At 50.3% G+C, this 19,179-nt stretch overlaps 1 protein-coding gene across 2 annotated transcripts in view; it reads left to right on the top strand.

The window, feature by feature from the left end:
• Window positions 1–19,179, top strand: part of CHDH (choline dehydrogenase) — a 37,906-nt gene that overhangs the window by 17,101 nt on the left and 1,626 nt on the right. Inside the window, exons 1-8 of one of the 2 annotated variants that reach the window (XM_032868329.1) lie at window positions 9,578–10,335; window positions 11,076–11,227; window positions 11,834–11,963; window positions 12,903–13,037; window positions 14,212–14,354; window positions 14,836–14,938; window positions 15,631–16,089; window positions 16,744–17,403. In XM_032868329.1, the coding sequence (XP_032724220.1) occupies window positions 9,633–10,335; window positions 11,076–11,227; window positions 11,834–11,963; window positions 12,903–13,037; window positions 14,212–14,354; window positions 14,836–14,938; window positions 15,631–16,049 (1,785 nt within the window). In that variant the 5' untranslated portion in view covers window positions 9,578–9,632 and the 3' untranslated portion in view covers window positions 16,050–16,089; window positions 16,744–17,403. Of the gene's footprint in view, window positions 1–9,577; window positions 10,336–11,075; window positions 11,228–11,833; window positions 11,964–12,902; window positions 13,038–14,211; window positions 14,355–14,835; window positions 14,939–15,630; window positions 16,090–16,743; window positions 17,404–19,179 lie in introns of those variants that run through there. The other variant, XM_032868330.1, reaches the window with a different exon arrangement.

Genomic DNA, 19,179 nt, shown 5'->3' with positions numbered 1-19,179 from the left:
TTGAATTTAGGGGTTCGTCAGTTACATGTCACACCCAGTTCTCATCATAACAAGTGACCTCCTAAATACCCATCACCCATCTGACCCATCCACCACACCCCTCCTTCCATCAACCCTCAGTTCTCTGTCGTCAAGTGAAAGGTATAGAATTGTTGAATCATTATATTGGACACCTGAAACTAATATAACACTGTATGTTATGTTTGAATAAAAATATAATAATTCCTAGATTAAAAAATACAAATGAAAACAAAGGGTGGAAAGTGTGCTGTATTTACCCACTATGGTAGGCTTCACAGTTGCCTCCCATGATACCCATGTTCTAGCTCTGGAGTCTGTGAATATGTTACCTTGTGTGGCAACACGGACTTTGCAGATGAGATTAACAATCTGGAGACAGAGAGATGATCCTGGATTGTCCAGGAGCTTCCAGTGATGTAATCGCAAGTGTCCGAGTAATGGGGAGATACAAGGACAGGAGTGGAAATGTGACAACAGAAGCACGAGGCTGAGGAATGCAGGTGACCCTCAGAATCTAGAAAAGGCAAGGAAATGGGTTCTTCTCTAGGAAGCTTTTAGAAGGAGCTAGTCCTGCTGACACCTTGACTTTAACCCAGTGAAAGGGTTTCAAACTACTTTCAAACTGTCAGCCTCCAGAACTGGAGGGGAATAAATTTGTGTTGTTTTAAGCCACGAAGTTTATGGTCATTTGTTACAACAGTCATCAGAAACTCATACACGCACATTTTTACCATTTCCATTGCTCTCTCTCTCTCTCTCTCTCTCTTTTTTTTTTTTTTTTTGGTATAGATTGAAATTTCTAGCTGTTGTCATACTTCTTTTGCCTGAAGAACTTCCTTTTAACGTATCTTGCAGTGCGGATCCACTGGCAATAAATATCCTCAGCTTTTGTTTCTCTGAAGATATATTTCTCCTTCATATTCGAAAGATAGGTTCACTGGGGAGAGAGAGTTATAAGTTTACTGGATTTCTCCCCCACCATTTCAATGCTTTACCGTTGTCCCTCCATTATCTTCTGGATTGCATGTTTTTTTATGAGAAGTTTGTTGTCACTCTCATATTTATTCTTCTGTGTATGTTTCTTTTTTTGGCTGGCTGTCTTGATGATTTTTTTCTTGGGATTTCTGCAATTTGACTATCATGTACTTAGATGTGTTTTGTTTTTTAAATTTTGCATGGGGCGCTCTAAGCTTCTTGGATCTGTGATGTTTTAGATTAATTTTGGAAGCATCTCAGCAATGATCTCTTTAAATATTTTTGTCCTGTTTTCTCTTTGCCCTTCTCTCTCTCTCTCCCTTTCTTCCTTTCACCCTGCCCCCCACCTTTCCCATCTCCTTTTTCCTTGTATACCTCTCTTCCTACTGGGATTCCAATTATCTTAACTCTAGATAGTTTGATATCATCCCGTGGCTTTTAGCTGTTCTCTCTTTTCCTTTCTCTCTCTCACTCTTTCTCCACTTTATATTATTTTCATTTGGATAAGTCCTAATTTGCATTTTCACTTATTCTTTTTTCTGCTGTAACCAAATTGTTCATTTCTGATCTTTTTTTTTTTTAAGATTTCATTTATTTGACAGAGAGAGACCATAAGTAGGCAGAGCAGTAACCAGAGGGACAGGAAGAAGCAGGCTCCCACTGAACAGAGAGCCTGCTTCTGGTCTCCATCCCAGGACCCTGGGATCATGACCTGAGCCAAAGGCAGACGCTTAACTGACGGAGCCACCCAGGCGCCCCTCTGATAATTTTTTTTTTTTTTTTGAGCATTTCTGTTTTTAAGTTTTCAATTTTTGCTGCAATCACTTCTGCTCAACATGTAGTCCACCTTTTCAACTAAGTCTTGTAAAATGTGAAACTTGGTTATTTTGACGTCTTTGTTTGACAGTTCTGATATCTGGATGGGTCCTACCTTGGTCTGGTTCTGTTAACTACTTTATCTTTTGATAATGAGTCATTTCTTTTTCTTGTTCTTTTCTGTCTCAATATTTATCATTTTTAATTTTAGTTGTAAGTATACAATACTAGTTTCAGATTTAGTGTATGTTGATTCAAGAATTAAGTCATTACAGAATGCTCACGGTGGTTTTCAGTGTCATCTGGTTTTCATCTGTCACCATATGAAGTTATCTCAGTATTATTGACTATATTTCCTATGCTGTACTTTTTTCTTATGGTTTTAGATCTTACATTTAGGTCTCTGATCCATTTTGAGTTTATTTTTGTGTATGGTGTAAGAAAGTAGCCCAGTTTCATTCTTTTCAACGTGGCTGCCCCATTTTCCCAACACTATTTATTTATTTATTTTTAAAGATTTTATTTGTTTATTTGACAGACAGAGATCACAAGTAGGCAGAGAGGCAGGCAGAGAGAGAGGGAGAAGCAGGCTCCCTGCTGAGCAGAGAGCCCGATGCGGGGCTTGATCCCAGGACCCCGGGATCATGACCTGAGCACCTGAGCCGAAGGCAGAGGCATTAACCCACTGAGCCACCCAGGCGCCCCCCAATGCTATTTATTAAAGAGACTGTCTTTTCTTGTATATTGGATATTCTTGACTCCTTAGTCATAGACAAATTGACCATAAACATGGGTTTATTTCTGGGCTCTCTATTCTGTTCCACTGATCTATGTGTTTTTGTGCCAGTACCATACTGTTCTCTTTACTATGGCTTTGTAGTATAGTTTGAAATCTGGGCCCATGATACCTCCAGCTTTTTTGTTCTTTCTCAATTTTGCTTTGGCTATTCAGGATCTTTTGTGGTCCCATACAAATCTGAGGATTATTTGTTCTAGTTCTGTAAAAAATGCTATTGTTACTTTGATAGGGATTGCACTAAATCTGTAGATTGCTTTGGGATGCATGAACATTTTAAGGATATTAATTCTTCAAACCCATGACCATGGTATATCTTTTTCCATTTCTTTGTGTCATCTCCAGTTTCTTTCATTGAGATCTTATAGTTCAGAGTACAGGTCTTTGAGCTCCTTGGTTAAATTTATTCCTAGGTATCTTATTCTTTTTGATGCAATTGTAAATGGGATTGTTTTCTTAATTTCTCTTTCTGCCAGTTCATTATTAGTGTATAGAAACTCAACAGCGTTCTGTATAGTAATTTTTGTATCCTGAAACTTTACAGAATTCATTTATCAGTTCTAATAGGGTTTCAAATTCATTTATCAGTTCTAATAGGGTGTTTTAATCTTTAGGGTTTTCTGTATGTATTATCATGCCATCTGCAAATCGTGACAGTTTTACTTTTACTTTACTGATTTGGGTGCCTTTTCTTTCTTTTTCTTTTTTTTTATCTGAGTGCTGTGGCTAGGACTTCTGGTACTATGTTTAGTAAAAGTGGTTAAGAGTGGACATCTTTCTCTTGTTTCTCATCTTAGAGGGATAGCGTTCAGCTTTTCACCGTTGATATGATGTTAGCTGTAGGTGCCTCATATACAGCCATTATTATCTTAAGGTATGTTCCCTCTCTACCCACTTTGTTGAGTTTTGTTTTTTTCATCATGAATAGATGTTGAGTTTTGTTAAATTTTTTTCTGCATCTTTTGAGATGATCATATGATTTTTATCCTTCATTTTGTTAATATGGTGTTTCAGGTTAACTGATTTGTAAATATTGAACTAGCCTTATATCCCTGGGATATATCCCACTTGATTATGGTGAATGATCCTTTTAGTATATTGTTTGCTAATATTTTGTTGAGGATTTTTGCATCTATGTTCATCAGGGATATTGGTCTATATCTTCTTATAGTATCTTTGTCTGGTTTTGGTATCAGGGTAATGCTGGCTTCATAGAATGAATCTGGAAGCATTCCTTTCTCTTCTGTTTTTTTGGAATAGTTTGAGAAGGATAGGTATTAACTCTTCAGGTTAGAATTCACCTGTGAAAATATCTGGTCCTGGACTTTTGTTTGTTGAGAGTTTTGTCATTACTGATTCAATTTCATTACTGGTAATAGGTCTGTTCAGACTTTTTATTTCTTCCTGAGTCAGTCTTGCAAGATTGTATGTTTCTAGGAACTTATCCACTTCTAGGTGTTTCAGTTTGCTGGTGTGTGATTTTTCATAGTAGCCTCATAATCCTTTGTATTCTGTGGTGTTGGTTGAAATTTCTCTTTCATTTGTGATTTTGTTTGCTTTTTTCTTGATGTATCTGGCTAAAGGTTTATCAATTTTATCTTTTTGAAGAACCAGCTCCTAGTTTCATTGATCTTTTCTATTCTTTCAAGGCTTTATTTTATTTCTGCTCTGATATTTATCAATTCCTTCCTTCTATTGACTTTGGGTTTCTTCTTTTTCTAGTTAGATTATTTGAGATTTTTTTCTTGTTTCTTGAGGTAGGACTGTATTGCTATAAACTTCCCTCTTAGAACTGCTTTTGCTAAGCCCCAAAGATTTTGAACCATTCTGTGTCCATTTTCATTCGTCTCTGGGTTTTTTTTTTTTTTAATTTCCTCTTTTATTTCTTCATTGACCTATTGGTTGTTTAGTAGCCTGTTATTTAGTCTCAATGTTTGTCTTCCTACCAGACAAGGAAAAAAATCTTTTTAAGATTTATTTATTTGAGAGAGAAAGAGCATGAGAGGGGAAAGGTTAGGGGGAGAAGCAGGCTCCCCGCTGAGCAGGGAGCCCCACGTGGGACTTGATCCTGGGACTCCAGGATCAGGACTTGAGCCGAAGGCAGTCATTTAACCAGCTGAACCACCCAGGCACCCTTCAAGACTTTTCTTGTAATTGATTTCTAGTGTCATACCATCATGGTTAGAAAAGATGCTTGATAGGGTTTTAATCTTCTTTAATTTATTGAAACTTATTTTGTGGCCTAATGTGAGAACTGTTTTGAGAACATTCCATGTGCACCTGAAAAGAATGTGTATTCTGTTGGTTTTGATGGAATGTTCTGTATATATCTGTTAAGTCTATCTGGTCTAATGTGCCACTAAAAACCACTTTCCTGGGGTGCCTGGGTGGCTCAGTCATTGGGCGTCTGCGTTAGGCTCAGGTCAGGGCCCCAGGGTCCTGGGATCAAGCCCTGCATGGGGCTCCCTGTTTGGTGGGAAACCTGCTTCTCCCTTTCCCACTCCCCGCTTGTGTTTCCTCTCTTGCTTTGTCTCTGTCAACTAAATAAAATCTTTAAAATTAAAAAAAAAAACAAACAAACCACTGTTTCCTTATTGATCTTTTGCATGGATGATCTCTCCATTGGTGTAAGTGGGATTGTAAAGTCCTCTATTATTATGGCATTACTATCAGTTTCTCCCTCTTTGTTAATATGTTTCATATATTTAGGTCCTTCTATATCATGCTTAGATATTGTTATATTCTCTTGTTGGATTGATCCCTTTGTCACTAAATAATGCTTTCTCTTGTTACAGTCCTTGTTTTTTAAAGTCTATTTTGTCTAATGGAAGTATTGCTGCCCCAGCTTTTTCCCTTCCTTCCTTCATTCCTTTCCTCTCCTCTCTCTTTCTTTCTCTCTCTCTCTCCTTCCATTCTCATGAAATGCCTTTTTCCACCTGTTCACTTTTAGTCTGCACGGGTCTTTAGGTCTGAAGCGAGTCTGTTGTAGATAGCGAGTAGATGGGTCTTATGCTTTTGACCCATTCAGTCATCTTGTACCTTTTCATTGAAGCATTTACACATTTACATTTAAAGTAATTATTGATAGGTGTGCACTTGTTGCCACTTTGTCAATTATTTTCTGGTTGTTTTGGTAGTTCTTCTCCCTTTCTTCTCTTGCTCTCTTCCCTTGTAATTTGATGACTTCTTTTTTAGTGTTATACTTAGATGCCTTTGTGCTTATTTTTGTGTATTTATTATACATTTTTGGTTTGTGGTTACATAAGGCTTATATATAACATCCTATGTATGTAACAATCTGTACTAAGTTGGTGGTCACTTAACTTAGAACATATTCTGAAATTACTACATTTTTACTCCCCTCCTCCATGTTTTAATATATATGACATTGTATTTTATATCTCTTTGTGTATCCCTTAATTTTTGTAGATCTAATTTTATTAATTTTGTCTTTTACCTTCATACTAGCTTTATAAGTGATTAATCTACTACCTGTTTGCTTTTACCAGTGATACAGTTTCCTTTTATAATATTCTTCTAGTTATGACCTTTTATTTTCCTCTTAAAGAGATCCCTTTAACAAGGTTGGCCTAGAGGTGATGAACATTTTCAACTTTTATTTGCCTGAGAAACCAACTCTCCTTTAATTCTGAACAATAATCTTGCCGGATAGAGTATTCTTGGTTGTAAGTTTTTCCTTTCAACGCTCTGAAAGTATCGTGTCACTCCCTTCTTCCTGCAAAGTCTCTGCTGAAAAATCTGGTAATAGCTTTGTGGGATTTCTCCTTTTATGTAACTATTTGCTTTTCTTTTCCTGCATTTATGATTCTCTTTAATTTTTGCCATTTCAATTATTATGTGCCTTCATATTGACATCCTAGGTGCACCTCATTAGGGACTTTTTGTGCTTCCTGGACCTTGGATGTCTGTTTTCCTCCCCAAGTTAGGGAAATTTTCAGGTATTATTTCTTCAAATAAGTCTTCTGCCCCATTGTCTCTTCTCTTTCAGGCACCCCCTCCCCTTTTTTAATAAAGATTTTATTTATTTATTTGACAGGGATCACAAGTAGGCAGAGAGGCAGGCAGAGAGAGAGGAAGGGAAGCAGGCTCCCTGCTGAGCAGACAGCCCAACTTGGGGCTTGATCCCAGGACCCTGGGATCATGACCTGAGCCAAAGGCAGAGGCTTTAACCCACTGAGCCACCCAGGTGCCCCTCGGGCACCCCTTTAATGTGAATGTTGGTACACTTGATGTTGTTTCAGACGTCCATTAATCTATCCTCATTTTATAAATTTTTTCATTTTGCTGTTCAGCGTGGGTGCTTTCCACTACCTTGTCTTCCAGATTGCTGATCTGTTCTTTTGCATCCTCTAATCTGCTGTTGATTTCCTCTATTGTATTTTTCAGTGATTATTCTGCTCTGATTTGTGCCTTTTTGTATTTTCTCTTTGTTGACATTGTCTCTGAGCTCACCCACTCTTCTCAGTGAGCATCCTATGACTGTTACTTTGAACTCTTTAGCAGGTAGATTGCCGATCTTAGTTCTTTGCTTAGTTCTTTTTCTGAGAGCCTGTCATCTTCTTTGGTTTGGAGTACATTCTTCTGTATCTTCATTATGTCTGACTCTGTTGGCTTCTGTGTATTCAGTAGGACCTTTTGTAGAAGGCACCTATAGGACCCAGTAGTGCAATCTCCCCTGCTCACCAGAACCAGGCACTCAAGGGGTGTCCCTTGTGTGGGCTGTTTGCACTTTCCTGTTGTGACTGGCCACAACTTGTGTGGCCGCCTGAGTGGCCCGGCCATAGCTGCTGCAGGTGCACAGATGGGCCAGCCCTGCTGGCTACAGTGACCAGCTGTGACTGCAGCAGGCACACTGGTGAGCTGGGCTGGCTTAGACCCGGTACAGCTGGCTAAGAAAACCCAGTGTAGCTGCTGTAGGTATGCTGGTGTATGGGGTTAGTTCCTGGCACAGCTGGCTGAAGGGCCTAGCTGTAGCCACTGCAGGCATGCTGGGGTGTGGTGCTGGCTCTCTGCTTCCCCAAGGCAAGAGTCACTTTGGAGAGGTGCCAGTCCCAGCCGAGGCCACCTGCTGGGAGTGCTGGGACAGGAGCCACTTTGGAGGATACGTGTTAGGACAGATGGGCTGAGTGGTGTGGGTCTCCAGGGGAATGCTGGTGGTGGGGGGCAAGCAATGCCATCAAGGTAAAGGAAGTATCAGAAGTGGCTCCCGCACATCCAGCAGGCTGAAGGAGGGCAAGAAAAAGGGCATCCCCAGCACTTCTGTACCTGGAAAAATCTCCTGCAGATCCCTGCCAGCTCAGCAAACATGCTAAAGGTAGTCGGTAAATCTTCATGTATAGGCTAGGTGCTCTTCCAACTGCTGCTCCTGCGCTGAGACTGAGGGATACAGCACACTGGCCCTTTAAAGGTGGACTCTTGGTTTCCTTAGGCTCTCCAGCTCTCCCAGAGTTCAGCCGCATGGATTTTCAAAGCCAGACATCATGGGGGCTCATCTTCCCAGTGCAGATCCCCAGGATGGGGGATGCCCCATGTAAGGTTTGGTCCCCGGCTCCTCAGGGAGGACCGCGGTGCTTGTGACAGTCTTCTCCTTGTGGCGGGAAACCCACCCCAGTGCCAGGGTATTGGTCCCTGACAGCCTCTCTGCCCCTTCTTGAGGGGGGTCTTCTCTTTATGGTTTTAGCTGTGGAATAGCCACTCTGCCAGTCTTCAGGTGGTTTTCAGAGTAGGCTGCACTGTGTGTCCTCACTGCCCCCGTGTGTCTGTGCAAGAAGGTGAGCTCAGGGTCGTCCTCCTCTACCTTCCCCTGCTCTTCCTCTGTATCTCCCAAATTTTTACTGAATGCAGGACATTGTGTGTAACAGGATAGTAGTGACTGAGGCAAACAGTATTTATGCCTAGAAAGGTCATGCTATTTATTCTACCAGGTTGTGAGTGTGGAGTGTCGAGCCAGCCCAGCTGGGAGCTGAGTGATGGGCATGGCTCCCTCGCACTAGTATGGGGCCCAGAGTGCTGGAAGGCTGTGTTCCTGCTTTCAGGAGGGCCTGGGGCTGCTTTCTTGTGTGCCCACATGAAGGGGGACGGGGTCCTTGTCTACACTCGTCTCCTAGCCCGCCTGCTGGACTGGGGCAGGCTCACGGAAGGGCTGGTGGATGGGGCAGCGGTGTCTTGACGTTCCTCGGCTCTCTCTCGTATGGAGTCAGTCCTGTGTGCCTGAACCTTATACGTGGGGCTTTCTCAGATGTGCTTTTGTCAGGAGAGTGGGATATACTGGTTCTTTTCCACCCCTGTGCAATGAGCACTGTTGGGATTCACTTGCACATTGTTGAGAAAGGCAGCTCCAAAAGCTATCGGCATTGTGTTGTTCAAACTCCAGCACCCTACAGAGATCTCTGAAGACTGTAGCTCTGCCCCAGCCCTGCTGAAAAGCCTTCTAGCTCCCCCCATGGCTCTCAGGCCACAGGCTCTGAGCTTGGCAGCCTGGAACTTCACACCTTGACCTTCCTTCAGTTACTTAAGTCTCCTCTGTCTCCCGGGCCCCCGACCATCCACTTTGAGGGCAGATGTCTTGTTCTCTGGGTATTGCTAGAGATGAAATGGTGCCTGGCATGAGGTAGGGGCTCAACAGCCATCTTAAAAGGATGAGCATTGATTGCAAAGCCCAGAAAGCCCTGACCTCCCCTGCATTCCAGCAGCCAGACACCTGCCTAGACTCTGGGTTCACCTACACCTATCAATGAGAAGCCTCTCTGGGGACCACCCCTCCTCCCAAGTTTGGGGAGGAGCCCCTGTACCTCCAGCCCTGTACATAGGAGTCCTGGCATGGACCTCCCAGTAGGGCTCCCTCCTCCTAGTTCCCCAGTGCAGGGTCCTGCCAGCCAGTTCTGCTTTGGGCCAGTTCTGCAATGTGCATGCCGAGTTAAAATTCTAAAGCTGCTTTTCCTATTTTAGGAACGTGATTCATTGCTTTCCTCTTGGTGGATGTGCGAGGACCTGGGCTAGAAGCATGTGGCGTGTCCCGCGAGGCTGGAGGGTAAGGCACCTGGGCCCTTGGGGAGCCGAGGGGCGGAAGCGGCCCCCCAGCGTCCGCGCGCTGGCCAGCGTGGGCTCCCGGAGCGTGGACGAATACAGTCACGTGGTGGTGGGTGCCGGCTCCGCGGGCTGTGTGCTGGCCCGGCGGCTCACCGAGGACCCCAACAAGCGCGTGCTGCTGCTGGAGGCCGGGCCCAAGGACGTGCTGGCGGGGAGCAAGCGGCTCTTGTGGAAGATCCACATGCCCGCGGCCCTTGTGGCCAACCTGTGCGATGACAGGTACAACTGGTGCTACCACACGGAGCCGCAGCCGGGCCTCGACGGCAGGGTGCTGTACTGGCCGCGCGGCCGGGTCTGGGGGGGCTCGTCGTCGCTCAACGCCATGGTCTACATCCGCGGCCACGCCGAAGACTACAACCGCTGGCAGCGGGAAGGCGCCGCGGGCTGGGACTACGCGCACTGCCTGCCCTACTTCCGCAAGGCGCAGAGCCACGAGCTGGGCGCCGGCACGTACCGCGGCGGCCAGGGCCCCCTGCACGTGTCCCGGGGCAGGACCAACCACCCGCTGCACCACGCCTTCCTGGAGGCGGCGCAGCAGGCCGGCTACCCGCTCACCGAGGACATGAACGGCTTCCAGCAAGAAGGCTTCGGATGGATGGACATGACCATCCACCAAGGTAGGGCGGCCTCCCATCCCGAGGCTCCCTGGGTCTGCCTCTTCCCCTTTTTAAAATAAAGGAAGCTACACTCCAGCACAGCTCCATCCCTCCTGCCCTCACTGTGGTCAGTGAGAGTAAACGGGGGCTCGGAGGAGGCCCAGACAACCAAGGCATCTCAGACCGAGGCCACAGGATACAGCCCACAGCCAGTGGGAAACGATTTGGAGACAGAGACTCTTGGGCGTTCTCTAGGCCTCTGGCCTCTGTTGTCTTGGAGTCAACTCTGCCCAAAGAGCTCAAAGTTGGAAGAGACTTCTAGATGAGGAAACTAAGGCACAGGGCACCACAGTGCCTTGCTCTCAGCAGGACCGAGGCAAGGCCTGGGTTGATCCAGGACTCCTGCCTGGCTCCAAAGGGTTCTCACCCCATTAACTTCTAGATGAGGAAACTAAGGCACAGGGCACCACAGTGCCTTGCTCACAGCAGGACCGAGGCAAGGCCTGGGTTGATCCAGGACTCCTGCCTGGCTCCAAAGGGTTCTCACCCCATTATTAGCTGCTCCCGGTCTGTCATCCTGTCAGAGCGGAAGAGGTTTTCCCACTGCTAATGGATGTGGACTTCAGTCCAGCAGGGACTTGTGGTCTCAGCCTTCCTTCTGAGGCAGAGCTCAGTATTTGGGGAACGTCAGTCCCTTTCCCTGTGCAGGAGCTGGAAAGGGGGACAGGAGCTGTGCCCGATATCCTTGCTCTGTCCTGCAGGCAAGCGCTGGAGCGCCTCGTGCGCATACCTGCACCCGGCACTGGGCCGCCCCAACCTCACGGCCGAGACGCAGACGCTTGTGAGCAGGGTGCTGTTTGAGGGCACCCGCGCCGTGGGTGTGGAGTACATCAAGAACGGCCAGAGCCACAGGGTGAGTGAGTTCCTGCCAGACCGGGGCCGCGCACGTGGAGGGGGACGAATGGTCCCCCCTGGGGCTGGTGCTCAGTGTGGGTAGCTATCGGGCTCTGATCCCTAGGGCCTTGGGGGAGGTGGCCGCCTGGCCCGCAGGGAGCTGTCAGGCCAGCCACATGCGGAGAGCCTGACGTGGTCCCTGTGAGCATCTGCCCCTCCTACCAGAGCAGCCCCCCGGTTCCTTCGGTACCTTTTCAGAAATTGCTGACTTTAATAAGACTTTAATAACCACAAACGTGAACCTACTCCCTGTTGCACACCACTGTTTCCTGCCCCGGTGTGTCAGGATCGGGCCGCGGGAAGGGCAGGCTCACTGCTGCTGGGTTCACGAGCCTGCGCGTGATCGCTTTTACGGATGTCACTGGTCACTGAAGCTCCGTGCTCCGGTGTTTTAAGACCATCGTGACGGCCTGGCTGTCACAGGACGGGTCGTGTGGGAGCTGCGCCTGTGCAGGGCTCTCCTAGAGTGGCCGGCTGAGCGTCCTCGGCATGGGACTGGGCTCCGAGGCCACGTTCTCGGGGTGCTGCCTGGTTTTGCGGGAACTGTGACCAGTGCGTCTCGCAGGTTTACGCCGGCGCGGAGGTGATTCTGAGCGGGGGAGCCATCAACTCTCCACAGCTGCTCATGCTCTCGGGCGTCGGCGACGCAGATGACCTCCGCAAGCTGGGCATCCCGGTGGTGTGCCACCTACCCGGTGGGTTCCCTTCTCCCCGCTCCTCAGATGGGCCCCTGCTAAAAAAAAAAAAAGGGCTTAGTGGAGTTTGTTAGTGTGGAGTGGGGTGGGGGCAACAGTCCTTCCCACGAGCCTCAATGGACACCCCTACCCTCCCCCAAAGACCCCAAGTCTTTGTCATTTTTTTCCCTCTTCTTTGGCCCTCCTGTGCCCCTGGGAGGTTATGCCCCTCCACCAGGGAGCATGGCCTGAGAAGCCCGCTGGGCCAGGCTCGGCTCCGTCCCCAGGGCAGCCCTGCGGTGATAGGGGTTGGGGCCTTGGTTTTAAGTCCAGCAGCCCTGATGTTAAAAATGCCGGCTCGGTGCTCTGGGGCATGCTTTTCATGCTGAGACAATTATCACGGGCCTAAAATTGCACTTACAGTCTTTGATACCCATTAGGGGTTCTCACCTCTCTCAGAACCCAACCTCCTCAGAAATGACCTTTTTTGCACAGAGGCTTCCTAGTGAGAGGTCCGTCAGAATGCTAGGATAGTGGCTTGCCCTGCGTCCGCATGTGCTCAGATGAGCTCACACAGTGTCTGCCCAGCTCAGCAAGGCTGGATCCCCTCCTTCCCCTGGCCAGGGGTACAGGTGGCGCCTGCTGAATGCCCAGGCCTGCCCTTGGGGAGGGTGCTCCCTGGCAGGATGGCATCGGGATGGTTCCAGAGGCTGCCCTGGGAGTGAGTGACAAGGGCAGGTGGCTTTGGCAGCCCGAAAAGCGGAGATTGGCTTTGAGCATAGGGATGGAGTCCCTGGAGATGACCTTTTAAGCTGAGACCCAGGGAAGGAGCAGGAGCTGGCTTGGCAGATAAATGGATGGGGGTGAGGGGACTTTTCAAAACCAGGGGATGTTGAGAGGCCGGTGGCAGGTAAGCCACCTTGAGAAGCCATTCTCCCTAGCCCCTCGCTCCCATTCCAGGGGTGGGCCAGAACCTGCAAGACCACCTGGAGGTGTACATCCAGCAGGCGTGCACCCGCCCCATCACCCTGCACTCGGCGCAGAAGCCCTTGAGGAAAGTCCGGATTGGTCTGGAGTGGCTCTGGAAGTTCACAGGTGGGTGTGCTGGTCTGGGGGCAGCATGGCCTCCTCCCTAAGGTGCTGTGAGAGGCAGCTCTGGTCTCAAGTCACTTATTTCAAGCTTAGTTCTGCCCTTTGCCTCAGCTTTCCCATCTGCAAAATGGGGATACAGAGACCTGTCTGGCAGGCTGTCGTGAGGACCAGATGCAGCAGCCCAGGGCCAGTCCTGGGTCAGATTCCTCAGAGCCCGGGTGCCCCTCTTTCTTACATATGGACAGGGTGGCCTTGTGCGCCGGACACCATCTGGGGTCCAAGGAGCCAGGAGAAAAGGCACAGTCAGCATCCATTTCTCACCAGTTCCCAGAGTCCCAGCGTACTGGCCGGGCCAGGAAGTGGTGCTTGGAGAACCCCCTCAGCGTGGGTTTCTCATACTCCCAGGTGCTCTGTGCTGTGTCGGGGAGGCAGGTGCCCCCAGGGAGCTTACACGCTGCTGGGATCTGTGGAAAGAGACCGTGTGAACATGCTTAAGTTCTACGATCCGGGTGTCAGTGAAGTGGAGGCTGAGAGGCAGGGAGACGCACAAAGGCCCCGGGTCTAGGCGTCCAGCGTTGGAGGAACAGAGACACTGGGCCAGGGAGACTGCAGCACATGGAGGAGGGAGCAGGGTGCGATGAAGATGCTAGAATCTTGAGGGCAAGTGGGGGCACCGCAGGGATGCCCCAGCAGCTGCCTGTGAGGAGGGTCTGAGTTGGGACCGAGGGAGGGGTGGGGTGTTACTGCCGGCTAGACGGATCCCAGTAGATTTGTGAGCTGAAGTCAGGGAGGCTTTCTGAGGGCCAGCCAGATGTGGCGCAAGGAGGAAGGGGCAGAGGGGATGGCAGGGACAGCTAGAATGTCTGACTTAGGCCTTAGGTGAAAGAATAGCCTGTAGGGGTGGAGAGGGCAGGAGAAGTTGGAGATCCCAGTGACACCAGGCCTCACAGGTTTTGGTGGTGGAGGAGTCTGGGGGAGGGCAAAGCCAAAGCCCCTTGGTGTGAGCGGATACTGGAATCTGTGGTGCTGGGCTCACCCACCTGAGGGAGAGATGCCAGCGCTGAGCACTCGGTCCCGGCGCCAGGACAGGGCCAGGAGGAGGGCCGAGGAGAAGGGAGGCCAGCGCACCTGTCCTGCCCTGATTCACTCAACTGCCTCGTCCTCTTCTGGTCCTCAGGGGATGGGGCCACGGCGCACCTGGAAACAGGTGGGTTCATCCGGAGCCGGCCTGGGGTCCCCCACCCCGACATCCAGTTCCATTTCCTGCCGTCCCAAGTGATAGACCATGGCCGGGTCCCCACCCAGCAGGAGGCTTACCAGGTGAGCGGGAAGCGGTCTCCTTACTGCAGCAGGGCCCTCGGAGGGGAGGCACAGGAGCTTGTGTTCTGCCCGCCAGCTGCCCAATGGGTCCTAGTGGGGGAGGGAGAGGAGGAGCCCGGAATCTTCCCGAGGCCATGCCAGGAACAGTGTGAGGCAGTCCATGTGGTACGTGGAAAGGTGAGACCGGCCTCAGCCCAGGTCAGATGCTTTAGGGATCCAGACTGCTGGAAATGGACAGAAGTGGCCAGCACCTGGGGTTTCCAGCTCTTGAAAGTTGAAGACAACCAGGTAGAAAGCCAGGAAGCAGGAGTGATTGAGGGAGGTGTTTTTGTGATCACGTGGAAGGGGGGTAGGGGTAAGACGCAGACAGATGATAAAAGCGTCTGCCCTTGATGTGGAGCCCCAAACCACGGGAAACCCTGGGGCCTAAGCTGCCAAGTCGGGAGGTTGAAGGAGGTCCTGCTCCCTCCGGTTCTCCTAGGTGCATGTGGGGACCATGCGGGGCACGAGTGTGGGATGGCTTAAACTGAGAAGTGCCAGCCCCCAGGACCACCCTGTGATTCAGCCCAACTACTTGTCAACAGGTAATTCACCACCCTCTTGGTCTCCCCCAGGCCTGTGCTTGCCAGGCCATTCATTCAACGAATGAATGAATGCCTTTATGGGGTTTGCATTGGTGCCTGAATCTTACCCCTGAGACACAAGCTGCCCTCTGCCCCCTCCCTCTGGGCTATCCACACTGCTGTGTGCGCCCTGGGTCACTTGAAGAAGCCTTGGGATGTCCTTTGACACAGCAGGGAGCGCTGCAGCTTTCAGAACAGTCTACCTGAGATGCAAGGAGATCTGGCTGCATGCATGGAGCCCACAGAGCAGCTGTGCTGCCATCACTTTGAGCGCCCTCCTGGAAAAGGAGATTGCATTCCCGGGCCTGCCCGAAGCACAAAGGAGCTCTCCCTGTCGCTCAGTCATGACTCGCAGCGTGTGCACAGCCATCATGGCAAGAGGCAGGCTGTATCCACTGAGGGTGCTGCCTGTTTGCCATCGTGGGACTCTGCTTGGTGGCAGTAAAACTGGCTGGGAATAGGTGACAAACCACCTGGTGGCTCTGTGTCCCCGACGTTTTCCCCCAGCACTGTGGTCTATGGGTCCACCACGGCCGTGGGATCAGAGGGTGGTAGGCACTGACCTGTGTCCCCTCGGGCAGCTTATCGAGCCTCTCCGAGTTCAGAATCCTCTGGTAGGAGGAGTCGCCTCACCTACCTCTTCTCGTTGACAGAAACCGACATTAACGACTTCCGACAGTGTGTGAAGCTGACCAGAGAAATTTTTGCCCAGAAAGCCCTGGCGCCGTTCCGGGGGAAGGAGCTCCAGCCAGGAAGCAATGTGCAGTCAGATGAGGAGATCGATGCCTTCGTGAGGGCAAAGGCCGACAGCGCCTACCACCCCTCGTGCACCTGCAAGATGGGCCAGCCCTCTGATCCCATGGCCGTGGTGGATCCACAGACCAGGGTGCTTGGCGTGCAGAACCTCAGGGTGGTCGACGCTTCCATCATGCCCAGCGTGGTCAGCGGCAACCTGAACGCCCCCACCATCATGATAGCAGAGAAAGCAGCAGACATCATCAAGGGGCAGCCTGCACTCTGGGACAAGGACGTCCCTGTCTACAAGCCTGGGACCCTGGCCACCCAGCGCTGAGGTGGTCCCTGCCCAAGAAGCCTCCTGCCAAGCCAAGAGGGTCAGCACAGCCCCTGTCCCCTTTCCTGAAACTGTCTAGAATGTTACAGTTCAGTGGCTGAGAATGCGAAATTTCTTAGGCTGGGAGACCAGTATCAGGCAGCGAAGCAGGTTCCTTTTCCCCAGCACTTTTCTGCAGGCTGCCCCCCAACCTCCTGAAGGGGCAGTAAAAGGGACTGGGGAAGGGGGGCTGGCCAGTGGAGGAGGATGGCTAACTCCAGCCACGGCCTTATACTCCATGGCACTCTGCAACCCTGGGTCCTGCTCAGATTTAAAGGAAGTGGTTCTTTCCCGGGCCTCCCTCTTAATTAAGGCAAGACACTCTGGGAGCAGGGTGCTGTGTGCAGAGGCTGGGTGCAGGCTGGATGGCACGGGAGGCATATGCCTCAGGCCTCCAGCTGCTGAGGCCTGTGCCTAAGCCTCCAGCATCTCTGTTCAGAAAGAAAGCTGCCTGCCTGGAGAAACACAGGCTTCTTTCTCTTCTGCTTCTCGTGTCCCCTCCCAGTTGGGTCACTATGAGGCCCACCTCTCCAATACTCTGGTTCTTATTAAACACAGCCTGATTTCTGGACCTTATTCAGAGAAGAGTCTGGAGAGTCTCTTTATTACCATAGGTTTCCTGATTTAGCAGTTTAAACTATTTTCCTGTTACCAGGGAAACCTAGAAACCTAGAGCAAACCCGACAGACCAGACCGCTGCTCCAAGCCAGAGCAGCTAGCCCAAGAGGATACTTTCCTGTCAGTCTGGGGAGATGACCCGCCGTGGGCAAAGCTGGCTTATTCATATTCAGCAGCCGTCCACGGGAGCAGACAGGGATCCAGCTGAGGCTGATGGAAAAAGCAGTCGAGTCACACTATACACCCGGTCCCATGAAAATAAATTGGCAAAATTTGAGTTTGGTGGGGGGAAACGAGATACAAGTAGCATTTAAAATAGTTCTTTGATCTTTAAACTTTCTATAATTCAATCATGTAATCCAGTAACCGATTTTTGAATGGAGATGCCTTAGCCAGACTGTTCTTAGTAGGTAATGAAAACTAAATGCATTTTGGATGGATTTTTCTGAAGATTTCCAAAGCCACCATCTGCGGCAGGGGAGAAAAGATTTGTGCTCTGGAAACCTGCCCGGAACAAGGAGGGGAGGGGACGGGGGCATTCCAGCCTTTCCCCAGGATCAGAGTAGACTGAGATAGCTTGGAGGCTGGACAGCCACAACTTGTGTTTGTGAGAAAGACCTTCCAGAAAGATGGGAAGAAGAAAACCATCACACCTCTCCTTCCCTTACAAATTTAAAGGAGCTCTGGTTTCCTCTTACCTGCCTCTTGCTTTATTTTCTGTTCCAAGGGAGGGTCTAAGTCGGCCAGGAGATTTATTTCTCCTAGAGAGGTTCCCCATCTGCCCCACAGCCACCATCCTCGGGGTCCCCGAGCCACCTGCAGGGATGAAAGAACAGTGGGGCAGTGTGGGAGCCAACCCCCCTGCTCAGAGGGCTAGCGAGGAGCAAGTTCAGTGGGTGGAAGGGTCCCAGGCCTGAGCGTGTCCATGTGGACCTTCTCTAGGGTGGGTAGGCCACGTGGCCCAGCCATGCCTTTCCGCCGTCTCTCTGCGTGCTGTGGTGGTGTCAGTCTCCGGGACAGGGGCTGGTTTGCTACTGCGTCTGCATCGTCACACAAGCAGAATGACCTGTCGGGAGGAGGTGTGACAAGCTTTACCGCCGGATGACATCTGGGCCCCTCCCCCACTCTTGGCCACTGAGCCTTGTTCCATAGGATCACATAATTAGCCCCATGGAGAAGTCAGTCTCAGAGAAGACGGTGCGTGTTCCATACCCAGACCCCATGGAAGTCAGAGCGGAATGCTGGGCTGCTGGGGTTCAGCCACGGGGCAGAATATTGGGCTTGGGGTGGCTGCTTGCTGGAGCCCTGACAGGTGAAGGGCAGCCATCTGGCAGAGGGGAACTGTGGCCCGTGCCGCAGCAGCGGGCTATCTCCAAGTTCCAGTGCCATGAGGGAAGCCTGGACCTCAGAAAGAGGGCTGTTGGCTGAGGAAGCCAGAGAAGGGAGGAGCGTGCCCATTGGGCACCTAGACACCAGGCCAGCCCTCGGTCCTGGGAGGAAGCTTATTTAAGCCCCTTAGCAAAGAGCCTGTGATACTAACAGCCGTAAGTGCTCTGTAAACAAAGGTTGAAAAAGTGTAACGGAGCCGTGTATGTACCTGGATCAGGCTCTGCGCACGGATCCCTTGGAAGAAGCCTGTGTGTTCCAGCTGCTGCTCGAGCAGAAGGTTCTTCCCGGTGCAGCCGCGGACAGAGGGCACAGGCCAGGAGCAGCCCGCCTGCTTGCGGCTCCGAACCAGGAAATGGCAGGTCCTGGAAGCCAGATCCTGGCGCCTGGATGCGCCGCCTTTCTGCCTCCAGCGCCAACGGTGGGAATCCTCCCTTCCATAAATTCAAAAGAGCCTCATCTCCAGCCAAACCCTGTTCCTCCCCACAAAGGCTGTTTCCTGTTTCCACCAACTTAACATCAGCTCTAACACCTATGTCCTTTTTTCTTAAACCAGAAGAAAATGCAAGCTCTCTCCACCAGCCTTGTGCTGGGAGCCGGGCAGCCTCCCCGGTCCTTTCTCCTGCCGCCGTCCCCACAGGGTGCCTGCGAGGCCACTCTCAGCTGGTGCTCCCGCATTGGAGGCACGGCCCCGGGCCTGCTCCCCATTCTCCTGCCCGCTCACGTCCCCAGGAAAGAAGGCATATCCTTTTGGAGAAATGAAAACTGTCAACACATGTAAGCCTCGGTGGTGTCTGTGTCCGGGAAGGAGCTGGAGCTCTGTCGCTGACCAGTTTTTAGAACAAACCTGCAGCCGATCTCAATAGGGGAAACCTTGGTAAGGAAACACAACTGGCAAAGACACCGAGGACCATAACATATAAACAATTTGAAGTAGAGTGCCCTGGTTCCTTTCACAGACATGGGGTCAGCAGTGAGGCAAGTAAAGCCCACACTGTGTACCGAGAAGCTTCCTGGCCTCTGGCAGGCTCCAAAATGTGGGAATAGAGCCGCAAAGCCCCATCTGGCCCAGCTGCCTGGATGGAAA

The sequence above is a fragment of the Lontra canadensis genome, unplaced genomic scaffold, assembly GCF_010015895.1.
Source record: "Lontra canadensis isolate GAN:19392208 unplaced genomic scaffold, GSC_riverotter_1.0 scaffold35, whole genome shotgun sequence".
In the NCBI taxonomy this organism is placed as follows: domain Eukaryota; kingdom Metazoa; phylum Chordata; class Mammalia; order Carnivora; family Mustelidae; genus Lontra; species Lontra canadensis.
This window is presented reverse-complemented; position numbering and strand designations above follow the sequence as displayed.